We start from the raw sequence: 11,750 nt of genomic DNA on the forward strand, positions 1-11,750 counted from the left end.
TGGTGGCCTGCTAAATTTAGGAGGTATTCCTCTGAGACTACCCAGGAAAAGAGCACCTACCTAGCGAAAGGGAGTACTTGAGAGGTAGAAAGCTGTGGTCACTGAGTTTAGATAAAAAAAATCAAAACTGATGTTTACAGTGCCACAGCTTGTGTACAGTGTTTTTTGCAGTGATCAGAAAAAAGAAATTTCTGTCACTGCGGTGGGGCGGGCTGAACGCAGTGCAGGCGAACGATCAGGTCTGATCGGGCAAACACTGCGTTTTTTTGTGGATCCTAGAGACCCTAATATAGATCTGACTGTGATCACTAATAATCACTTACAGATACTATATAGTACCAATGCTGATTAGCGACAGTGATGACGCTAATTAGTGACTGTGGTGCAGTGGGCTGAGCACTAACTGACACTAACAACCCTTTTGCTTAGCTAACTGGCCTAACTGTTTGTTACCACTAGTGATACTAAAAAAGTTTTTAGATCACTAGGATAGTGATAGTGATGGTGATGGGGGGGGGGGGGGGGGGGTTGTGGATCAGAGAGCAATCACAAATAATCAAAAACAATCACGAGACAATTACAACACAATTACAACACAATTACAGCAATCGGCGCAATCAAAGCCAATCACGGACCAATTGAATCCAATAACGTGACAATCAAAAACCAATTACGTGACAATTGAAGCCAATCACACGACAATCGATGCTAATCACAGGGCAAAACGGCCAATCAGTGGGCAATTGGCACAATCAAAACCAATTACGGGCAATTGAAGCCAATCACGCGACAATCGAAGCCCAATTACGTGACAATCGGAGCCAATCACACGACAATCGATGCCAATCACAGTGCAATTGAGACAATTGTAGCCAAACAAAGCACAATCAAGCCTTACAGACAGGAGATAAGATACACAATGGCAGGGGGGAGAATATTCGCAATCAATGAACTAGGACGGTGTGGGGAGGATCGGAAGGGGTGGGGGGTGATCAGATACCCCTAAGGGGTAGTTGGGGGTCTAATCTGATGGATAGGAGTGACAGGTGGTGATAGATGGGTTATTGACGGGTGATAAGTGGGTGTTTACAGGGAAAAACAGATGTAAACAATGGACTGCTGATGTGATCAGGGGGGGTGTCTCGGAGGGATCTGAAAGGGTGGGTGGGTGATCAGAAGCCCCTAATGGGCAGTTGGGGGTCTGATCTGATGGGGGGCAGTGGCAGGTGGTGACAAGGGATGATTGACAGGTGACGGATAGGTGATTGACAGCTGATCAGCGGGCAATTACAGGGAAGATAGATGCAGTATACGGGGGGGGGGGGGAGATCTGAAGGGGTGGGGGGTGATCAGATACCCCTAAGGGGCAGTTGGGGGTCTGATCTAATGGGGGGCAGTGACAGGTGGTGACAAGGGTTGATTGACAGGTGACTGATAGGTGATTGGCAGCTGATCACTGGGGAGATAGACAGATGCAGGGGAGATAGATAGGTTCAGTATACAGGGGGGGGGGGGGTCGGGGGGAGATCTGGAGGTGTGGGGGGTGATCAGATACCCCTAAGGGGTAGTTGGGGGTCTGCTCTGATGGATAGAAGTGACAGGTGGTGACAGGGATTTATTGATGGGTGATATGGGGGGTGGTTAGGTCTGATCTGCGGGCTGCAGGGGGGTACAGGGGGGTGTCTGATGGGTGCTGCGGGTGATCGGGGGGTCTGTGGGGCTCCTAAGATGTGTGTGTGGGTGTGTATACTGTGCCTGCTCTCCTCGCTGGTGGTCGATCGCTAAGTGTGACCACCAGCGGGAGGCAGGCAGTATAATACAGTTTGTTACGTAAACAAACTGTATTATACCTGTTCTATTGGCCGATTTGAATTTTTACAGCCCGCCGGCGCTGCTGATTGGCCGGCGGGCTGAAGTCACATGGGGGCCGAAGAGTGTGACGTAGCGATCGCGCGGCTGTAGCCGCGCGATCGCTCGTTAATTAGGCTGCAGCCGGCGACGCAGTACTGCGTCGCTGGTCCTGCAGCTGCCACTTTGCCGACGCACGGTATAAGCGTGCGGTCGGCAAGTGGTTAAGGGGGATTCTCAGGGCTTTCTTTGTTTTCAACAGCATTTCCTGAACAGCAGTTTAACTGCCAAAATAGCAAGATACCAGCCGGCCTCCCTAATCACTTGCACACTATTATGTCAGTTAAATTTTGCAACTGTTGTTCAGGAAATGCTGTTGAAAACAAAGAAAGCCCTGAGAATCCCCCTTAAAAAGATGGACTGGCCCAAAACCTGTCATCTGTCACATTTTTTAACTGCCTACTTTTTTCATGAAAGAACCCCTTTAAAGAGAGTCTGAAGCGAGAATAAATCTCGCTTCAGACCTCATAAATAGCAGGGGCACGTGTGCGCCTGCTAAACCGCCGCTATCCCGCGGCTTAACGGGGGTCCCTGATCCCGCAAATCCCCTCCGTAATGCGTAATGCTAACCGCTGCAGCCCTGCCCCATGCGCGCCTGTCAGCGCGTATCTCCGCCTCTCCCCCGCCCCTCTCAGTCTTCCTTCACCGAGAGGGGCGGGGGAGAGGCGGCGATGCGCCGCTGACAGACGCGACTGGAGGCAGGGCTGCAGCCGTTAGCCCTGCCTCCAGGAGCGACCAAGTCTGCGACCAAGTGTCGTAGTGGGGGGTTTGGGGGTGAAGGGACGCCCGTTTAGCGGCGCTATAGCGGCGGTTTAGCAGGGGCTAACCATGAGCTCTGAAGCGAGATTTATTCTCGCTTCAGAGTCTCTTTAAGTGTAAACAGGGCCTTAGGAGGAATGTGGGCTTCTTTGACATAGGATCTGGTTCATTATCCCTGGCAGTATATGTCATCTTTGTGTTCCAGTAGTAGTATTGTATTTCTGATCTTTCTCTCTTTGTATGTATAGGAGCGAGATGGAATGAGGGCGATCTTGGATTCCTATGACAGTGAACTGGCTCCAGTTGAACACACCCCACAGCTCAGTCGCCGTCTCCAAGAGGCTGAAGTCATGCTGCAGAAAGTGCAGGGGCACAACACTGAGATGGAGGTAATTGGCTATGGGATGCAAAGATTCCAGCTTTAGTAGAAATGCTCTCTATAGTTGACTTAAATGGCTAACTGTCTTTTTATTTGTTTTTTTTTTGTTTTTTTGCTTTTATGTACTGTCTTGATTTAATATGCACATATTCAGTACATTATGCATCCATTCAAATTACTGTACAGTTATCCTACAATCCCTACTTAGTTTAGATAGCTTTACATAAGGAGGCCACACCAGGCTGCGTACGTTGAGGATCCTCTTCCATGTGCAGCAGTGCCACTCCCATTCTATGTGCAGCCCCTTCTTTCATGTGTAACATCCCTTTACTGCAGCCCCTCTCTTTCATGCACAGCTCCATTGTGCATCAGATTCCCTTTTTCATGTGTTTCCTCCTATTCACAGCTTTCTCTTCCATATGTAGCAACCATATTTCATGTCCAGGTGCCCCCTTGGGCTGTAGCTGCCCAGCTCAGTTCACTTTATTCTGTAGTATTATTTTCTTCTCCAATCTGGGACAGCTGAATATGTAGACTGATGGCCACCTTTGAATATGTAGTTTCCTGTCATATGATCTTTTCATATTGCCAATGTTTACATCAGACATGCTTAAAGTTACCTTGATGTTAACAAGCCCGAACTGTCCACACAATTAGTGACCTTTAAGAGACAAACTGAGCTGAACTACACATGCATACGAGGGAGGGCTACTTCCAGAGCTCTGATAGAAAGCTTGGCTGTTTTATTCCAAAGTAGTATCTTAAATACACATACTTGTATGTGTTTGTCAATGTGTGATTATCTATCTATCTATCTTAAATAAACACTCACGCCCCACACACGCCACACACGCCACACACACACACCACCCGCACACCCACACACCGCACACACAGCACACCCACCCACACCCACACACCGCACCACACACGCGCACACACACACCGCACACCCACACACCGCACACCCACACACCGCACCACACACGCGCGCACACACACTTACTTTTGGATTTCACATACTGGACACTATCTGCATTTGAGGAACTTTAAACAAGGATTGAACTTCATCCCAAACGGTAATGGACACACCCTTTCCCACAAGAAATCTTGAATAGATCATCAGGGGAGGTCTGTGTGGCTGATATTGCAGTGAAACCCCTCCCACAGTGTGATGTCAGGACCATGGTCCTGACCTGATCAACAGACTCCTAATTTACATATTACGATCTTGTTGATTTAAAGTATGTAACATAAAAGATATTTCAACACTTCAACGCATTGTCTGTCCATTGACGTCCTGGGCAAGCACGGTTTGGAAACATTTGGAACCTCGCATCCCCAAGGTGCTTCCAGTGACAGCTGCCACAAACAGTCTTGTGAGAGCGTGCACAAAGAAGTAAACCGAGCATGTGTCCTTGAGCTAAGAGTAGGAGCTATAGCGGCAGCATGGGAGGTGGCTGACTGCAGTAAGGGACCATTCGGTGTGGCGCTGCAGTAATATGTACTCTGTCTTGGGGACCTTATAGATTATGCAATCATGCACACCTTTTTCATTTTTTTTCTCATGTCAAGTTTTTAATCTACAGCAGCTGCAAACCGAAGTTGAAAGATATTTAATGACAATCCATTCCAAAATATCTTGTGTAGCGATGATGCATTTGCTTTTTGTGCTACACTTTTGTGCTGAGAAATAAGCAATCTTTTCTCTTTTTTTGTACTGCTTGTTATAATAAATCACAAACAATAATTCTGATTGCTCACATAGCAGAGACTGTCAGATTGGGAACATCAGATCTGCTGCCAGTCACTAAATTATTGCCAATGTGGAAAGATATGTAGCCGTTTTTTGCTGTTGTCCAGCTGATTACTACTGCAATAAGGCTCCTTTCACACTTAGAATGTTATGTTACAATAAGATAGCAACACAGCCAAAAAGTTACATTGCGCGGTAGTGTTGCAGAGCAGCCATACAGTGAGGCATATTGTACAAATACAATATGCCTCACTGCCACTGTAACAGGCATGGAATGTGCTGCACCACAGTCTAAGAGCACCTTAGGAATATCGTTGTGATGCAATGATATTGTCAATGTCGGCTAGTTCATACTTTTATGCTTTTTTTCCACGTTGAGGGGGGAAAAAAACTGGTAGCGGTGCAGCACAGTGTGCATTAGCTTCCACATAGTGTGCAGAAAATGTGTGCAGAGAAACGCACGCAGAAAAGTGTGTGCGCTCCTTGCCTTAAGGTGGCCATACACTGGTCTGATCACAGAGGAATCTGTCTGCTCGAACCCTCCACACCACAGATTTTCAGCATGAAATCTTTTGAAAACTTGCATCTCCCAGTTGTCGTCCCCCCTCGGGCTGTGCTGTCATTGTGTTGCCCAAGCTCTCTCACCTGTCTGTCATGCTGTCCTGGTCTTTTCTCTCCCCGCTGGCTGCTTCTTTATTCCCGAGTCCCAGGTGCTTGTGTGATGTATGGTTCCAAATTCAAACACTAGGGGCAGTGTGGCACATATCTTACATGACCACGAGAGGCCTCTAGCGTTTGACGGCATGCAGGTGCCCGTGGACAAGCAGCCAGAGGGGAGAGAAGAGACCGCAGCATGGACAGGTGAGAGTAGCTTTATCGGTTGTCAATTCAATTGCCATTAGCAATGCACCAGTGATCGATCAAAATTTTCCCGTGTGATCAAGCAAATCGACCCAATTTGGACAAAAAAATTGGGTGATCAGTAGTCGTTTGTGGCATAGTTTTCTAATCTAGCAGATCTAGTCCAATGGTTGAATTGGCCTGATATCGATGAAAAAATCGATAAGTGTATGTCCACCTTTCAAGTAAAGTAATGTGGTAGTGTGAGCTGCGCACAGAGTGCAGATTCTATCAGGGCTGTGGAGTCGGTACAAAAATCTTCCGACTCCAACTCAGACTCCTTAGTTTCTGAAACCACGACTCTGACTCCAACTCCGACTCCGGGTACCCAAAATTGCTCAGACTCCGACTCCGACTCCTTAGTCTAATACCTAACAGGGCTGTGGATTTTGTACAAAAATCATGCGACTCTGACGACTCCGTTTCTGAAACCACGACTCCGACTCCGGGGGCCCAAAATTGCCCCGACTCCACAGCCCTGGATTCTATGCTTGAAAAGAAGTGCAATTTCCGCTTATAGTGAGTTTTGGAAATATATAGCTAGGTAGATATTGGAAGGTAATGTTTAATATTAGATGATGAAAAGCTTTGCATGTTTTTTGTCTGCCTAAGCCTTCACAAAGGGGACCCTGGTGGCGCCAAAACGAGCATAGGCTGTAACGGACTGAAGCCATAACGTGTGTACTGGAACAATACAGGATTTGCACTGTTCCAGATTCAGACTGTGTGCGGACCCCTCTTTTGATTATCAGGTATATGGAGGCTGACATATTTATTTTAACAATACCAGTTGCCTGGCTGTCCTGCTGATCCTCTGCTTCTATTATTTTTAGTCCTAGACCCTGAAAAAAGCTCTGATGTTTCTGACATACATCTGACAAAGCTACCTGCATGCTTGTTTCAGGTGTGTGATTCAGATACTACTGATGCCAGAATGATCAAGCAACTGGTACTGTTTAAAAGGAAATGAATATGGCAGCCTCCATATGGAGGGTCCCTTTGTTTGCATCAGTCAGAATTGGCACGGAGGTGTATGAAACGAGGTGGTGCTATGATGTTGGCATGCATCTGTTACAGTCCAGCTAACTCGTGGCCATGCCTCACAACACAGCCAGCAATAATGGAGGATGTCTCTGCTCATTGTGAAAGGCTTATGGAGAGGGGAAGCTCCCAGGTTCCCAGTGATGTACAGCTAGCAGCTTGCCTTGGCAGGAAGAGCTTTCTTTTGTTTTCTTTCTCACACCAACAATGTCAACAAATCCAGTGGTCCTGAGAGCAGGATTCCGAAACATGACAGTGTGCTTTTCCCCAGCGTCCTGCTGACATCTCTGACTGCCGAGCGCCTGTTCTGCCATTGCTAGGCAATGAGGCTGGCTAAGGCTAGCCTAGCTGCCTGCGAGCAGAATTCCCTGTAAATATAATTACATTAATAGTCGCTTTATTACAACCCGTTTGGCTCTCTATGAAACATTAATGAAGAGGGAGATGCTGGGAAGACATGCTGACACATTGAATAGTTCCCCATGTTTTTTATGCTAAAGAGTGATTTACTGTGGCTGTGAACACCATATGTATTCTAATCAGTTAATTATAAGCTTGACAGTTCTGGCACATCAAAGTCCATATGTTCATGCTTTGTTCGCCAATAAGACCAGGGGCTACAATGGAAACCGGTTAACCCTCTGACCAAAAATATTATCACCTTATCCGATTATCATTAAATTGTCCTTGTATCCATATTCTTCTCATTTCCACTACTAATTGCTACACTGTTTAGAGATTCAATTTTAAAGTGTAACCCCATGCAAATCTTTTCCTTTTAAAGGAAGAGTACGTTGATCACGTGTTTAGAGATGTCTGTAGTTTTATAGAGACTTGCTATCATTTGTTCTCAGCAAACCGGTGTCTAGGATAGGAAGGACATGAGACCATGTCAGGAACTTCACCTGATCATAAACTCACCAGTATCGGCACGTTTTCCCATTAGCAAGCGCTCACCTCAGTACCTGTTCTTAGTGACCCTGTCTTATTGATTGAAAGTCCTTAATAGTTCCCCAATTCGAATCATACAGCTTATGGCTGGGCTTGCACTTGAAAACCTAAAGTCTGAAAATAAGACTTACCGGTAAGCATGACCTACAGTTTAGCAAGCAATATTCAACTTTATAGGGAACCTGAGGTGAGAATAATACGGAAGATGCCATATTTCCTTTTAAGCAATTCCAGCTGCCTGGCTGCCCTGATGGTCTTCTGCCTCTAATACTTTAAACCATAGACCCTGAACAAGCTGCAGTAGGTTGGGGGTTTCTGACTATATTGTCAGAACTGACAAGATTAGCTGCATGCTTGTTTCTGGTGTAATTCAGTTCACTACTGCATCCAAATACTTAGTGTTGTTTAAAAGGAAATAAGTATGGCAGCCTCCATATCACTCTCACCTCGGGTTACACTTAAAATGGAATCCATTGCTTTATCGCATTGTTAATAAATATATACTTATGGTATGTTTGTTTGCCTGTCATGTGTTTTACCTGTATTTGTTCCTTATAAAATACAATAAAACTTATTTGTTTAAAAAAAAAAAAAGGAATCCATTAAATCATAGACCAACCCCTGTATAAGCGCACCAGAATAACACAAGTACTTATCAATGATAGTACCTGTGTAACATCGTACAATCCTAAATCAGTCAGTCATGGCTTAAAAAGTTGAGGTGTGTTTGCAGCCTGGTGGGGCAATTACGGTATGTAATTTAATATGGTAATTTCACGAATATACATGTGGCAATTAATGATGTATATAATGGATAAGTAAGGCAGGATAGTGTAATAGAGAACAGAGGCGCCAAAAGGATAAAATCAGTAATTAAAAAGTTTAAAATTGCTTAGGAGGCAGTGGTGGATTTACCTCCTGCAAGCAGACACAACAAGCTGTGTATTCAAGACAGGGTATGTTTATTGGTACACTCCAGGGGTTAATCGCAACGCGTTTTGCAGGCTTAAACTCGCCTCATCAGGCAATAAAGGATAGGAGTACATGACAGCAATTTGTCCGGGTAACATATCTTTAATTAGATCATCTCTGTGCACAATATTTGTATTGGAAAATAAACTAGCTTATGTCTAAAATTGGATCCCACTGAGATTCAGTTTGGATAACTATGAATCCTAAAGGGTCTCAGCTTCTCCATTTATGGTGCTGAGGACCATTGAGCATGCTAACATTAGCCTAAAGCAAAATTGTGTCAAACTGTGCTTAGTAAATTAAATGGATGCACAGGTATCAGGCGGTTATAGGAAGGACCTACCTACTGTATTTTTATTTATTTTTTTAATGTGGGGTGTGCAGGTTTTCTAACTTATGCTTTTAGTCTCTCTTGGGGACAGCGAGCACAAGGAAGTTGATCCTTGGCAATTTGCCTTACTCTCAATGTATGTTTCGCTGAACAGGGATGAAGGTGTCCAATGTATAAAAGATAGGCTAATAAAGCTGTTGATCTTATCTGTTGGACTGATCTATTGCAACAATATCTTTTAAGCACATAAAATTAACACATTTTGCAGGTGCTTGCCCTCTTCCACAGGTCAGTGTAAAAAAAACAAAACAGGTGCCTTAAATGCTATGGCTGTGTAGCAAGCATGAGCGCCTCTATCTTGCTACAATAGAATCTTGTTATTGTAAACTCTAATATAGGAAACCTCTGGAAATCGTAAACTCAGTCCTCAGGTGCCAGCAACTGCGCCTGTATAAATATACGTTTGACCAATTCTGATATCGTGAACTACTTTTCCTGGTTCCTTGAAGAGTTTACTGTAAACGGATTCTACTGTACAACCATAGCAGTTAACTTGTACGAGGTGGACACCGCTACATCCCACAAAGTTCTCCGACAGTGCACGACCTGGTCAGCAAGTCCAGAAATCACAAGACAAGGAGAAAGGGTCCACACATGTCAGTAGAATGTTTCCTTTATTAATGGACATATCCAAAACGACCATAGGCAAGCATCAGATAGCTGACATGTTTCGGACTAACCGTCCTTAATCATAGCAGTTAAGACCTTTTTCAATAGACTGGTGCAAATTCTGCAAGGGAGGTAAGATTATTTCTCGGTTTTTAAGATCAAAATATTTATTAGCCTATTTGTTATGCATTGGGCACCTCCACCCATTGTAGTGTCTTGTCATGTCTCTTTAGAGGTAATAATGTTTTTAGCTGTTCTACAAGAACATTTAGACTGTGACCAACCAGTTCCTATTACAGACCTGAAAAACCGAGCAGGAAATGTCCCTCTTGCCCTCCGGTATTTGCAAGGATTTGCAGCCCACCTTTGTGAGAATATACATCCCTAGCAATTTGCTTTTCCGAATCTTACACAATTTTTCACCATTGGGCTCCTGGGCTCCTCTTGTCTTAGATGAGTCTGGGGTTATTACAACCACAGGCATCAATGACATGAACTATCAATGTATGTGAGAATGACTTTGTTTCTCAGAAACAGTTGTCCTGCTACCATCAGTCTGTTGATTTTAAGCTCGCAAGGGCAGGGATATCTCACCTTTTGTGTCTTGGAAAATGTTATACATTTTATTCTTCATGTTACTTTTGTCACTGTAATTACCAATTCTGTATTGTGTATCGGTTCTATATTTTGTACCAACTCTGTATTTTGTATATTGGTGTATACCATTGTCTGTATTAATGTACCCCATGTTTGTTTATTTTCGTACAGTGCCATATGTTGGCGCTTTATAGATCAACAATAATAAGCCGTCATTGTTACATTGCTGATAGGCAAATGAAACAAGAAATATTATTGGTTCCTCTGGTTCACTAGCACAGATGCTTCCTGCACATAAGACCCTTGGTTGCAATTTAATCTCTTCGATGCCCACTAATCCGGTCAACGATATCACGTGACTGGGGGATGACAACAGTTGGCCTATCATTGCTATACACATACAATTTGGTATAGAAAAGGATCACCATCTTCAAAATATTCAGGTTATTGCTTTCCAGGATAAATGAAGGCACACAAAGCTCCAGCTGTATTTATTCGGTGCAGCTAGGTGAAAGGTAAAATAGCAACAGTGGTTTGTTAATACAGTAATTTTAATTAAGCATAACAACCATTTCTGAGCATTCCAGTGCTTGGTAGTACAACTGAAAGCAAACTAACTATGGGCAGCAATGCAGTGTCATAAAATATCAGGAATAAAGATGTAGACTGGCACAAATCAAAGTTTGGATTTAAAAATAAAAATAAATCTAATAATTCAAAGGTGTTATCAATCCCTAGGAGCACAATGAAGTCTATAATTATTTGGAAAGCATTTAAAACTACTAGGACCTTTCCTTAATCAGGCAGTCGCTCCAAACTGGATGAGAATGCGAGGAGGAAAGTAATATGCTACCGAGAGGCATATGGCAAGTTTGAAGCTATTAGAGGAATTCACAAGTGTAGCTTGTATGTGGGAGGGTTGCAAGAGAAAAACTCTCCTGAAGAAAAGCTACATTGTTTCTCAGTTAAAGGAGTCATCAGGCGGTTTATGCTACTTTTAGATCTACTCACCCGGGGCGTCCTTTGGCCCATTGCAGCCAGCATGTCTCTCGCCGCATCTCCACTCACAGCCGCCAGCCTGGGGTCCCGGCCGGTGCAGAAGCCGACCTTGAGGACGTCCTCTACTGCGCCTGCACGAGCGCCGCTGTCAATCACTCGCACGTAGGCTCGAGTGTTCTGCGCAGGGACTGGGGCATTGTCAGTATCGAAGCAATAAAAAAAAAGTCACAATACCATAAGATTCTTTAAAAAAAACCTACTGGGAGCTGCTAGAGTGGCTGAAGGAGAAAGGTGAATGCCCATGCATAGCCTGGTCAGTGCCCACACTTCAACATTTTTGAAAATAGTTTGAATGACCCGAAGATCACATGGTTTCCATCCAATCTGATAGAACTTTAACCATCTCATTGATTTTATTTGTTTTTCTTTTCCATTTCTTTTTTTTTTAACAGCTGCTTTTATATTTTTCAGCATTTTATAATTTGCAT

At 44.2% G+C, this 11,750-nt stretch overlaps 1 protein-coding gene across 1 annotated transcript in view; it reads left to right on the top strand.

Moving 5' to 3' along the window:
- The window catches only part of MAD1L1 (mitotic arrest deficient 1 like 1), a 1,144,984-nt gene that overhangs the window by 414,495 nt on the left and 718,739 nt on the right, over positions 1 to 11,750 (top strand). Inside the window, exon 12 of the mRNA XM_068244499.1 lies at positions 2,916 to 3,056. Coding sequence (XP_068100600.1) covers positions 2,916 to 3,056 — 141 coding nt within the window. The remainder of the gene's footprint in view (positions 1 to 2,915; positions 3,057 to 11,750) is intronic.

Source organism: Hyperolius riggenbachi, chromosome 7 (assembly GCF_040937935.1).
Source record: "Hyperolius riggenbachi isolate aHypRig1 chromosome 7, aHypRig1.pri, whole genome shotgun sequence".
Taxonomy (NCBI): domain Eukaryota; kingdom Metazoa; phylum Chordata; class Amphibia; order Anura; family Hyperoliidae; genus Hyperolius; species Hyperolius riggenbachi.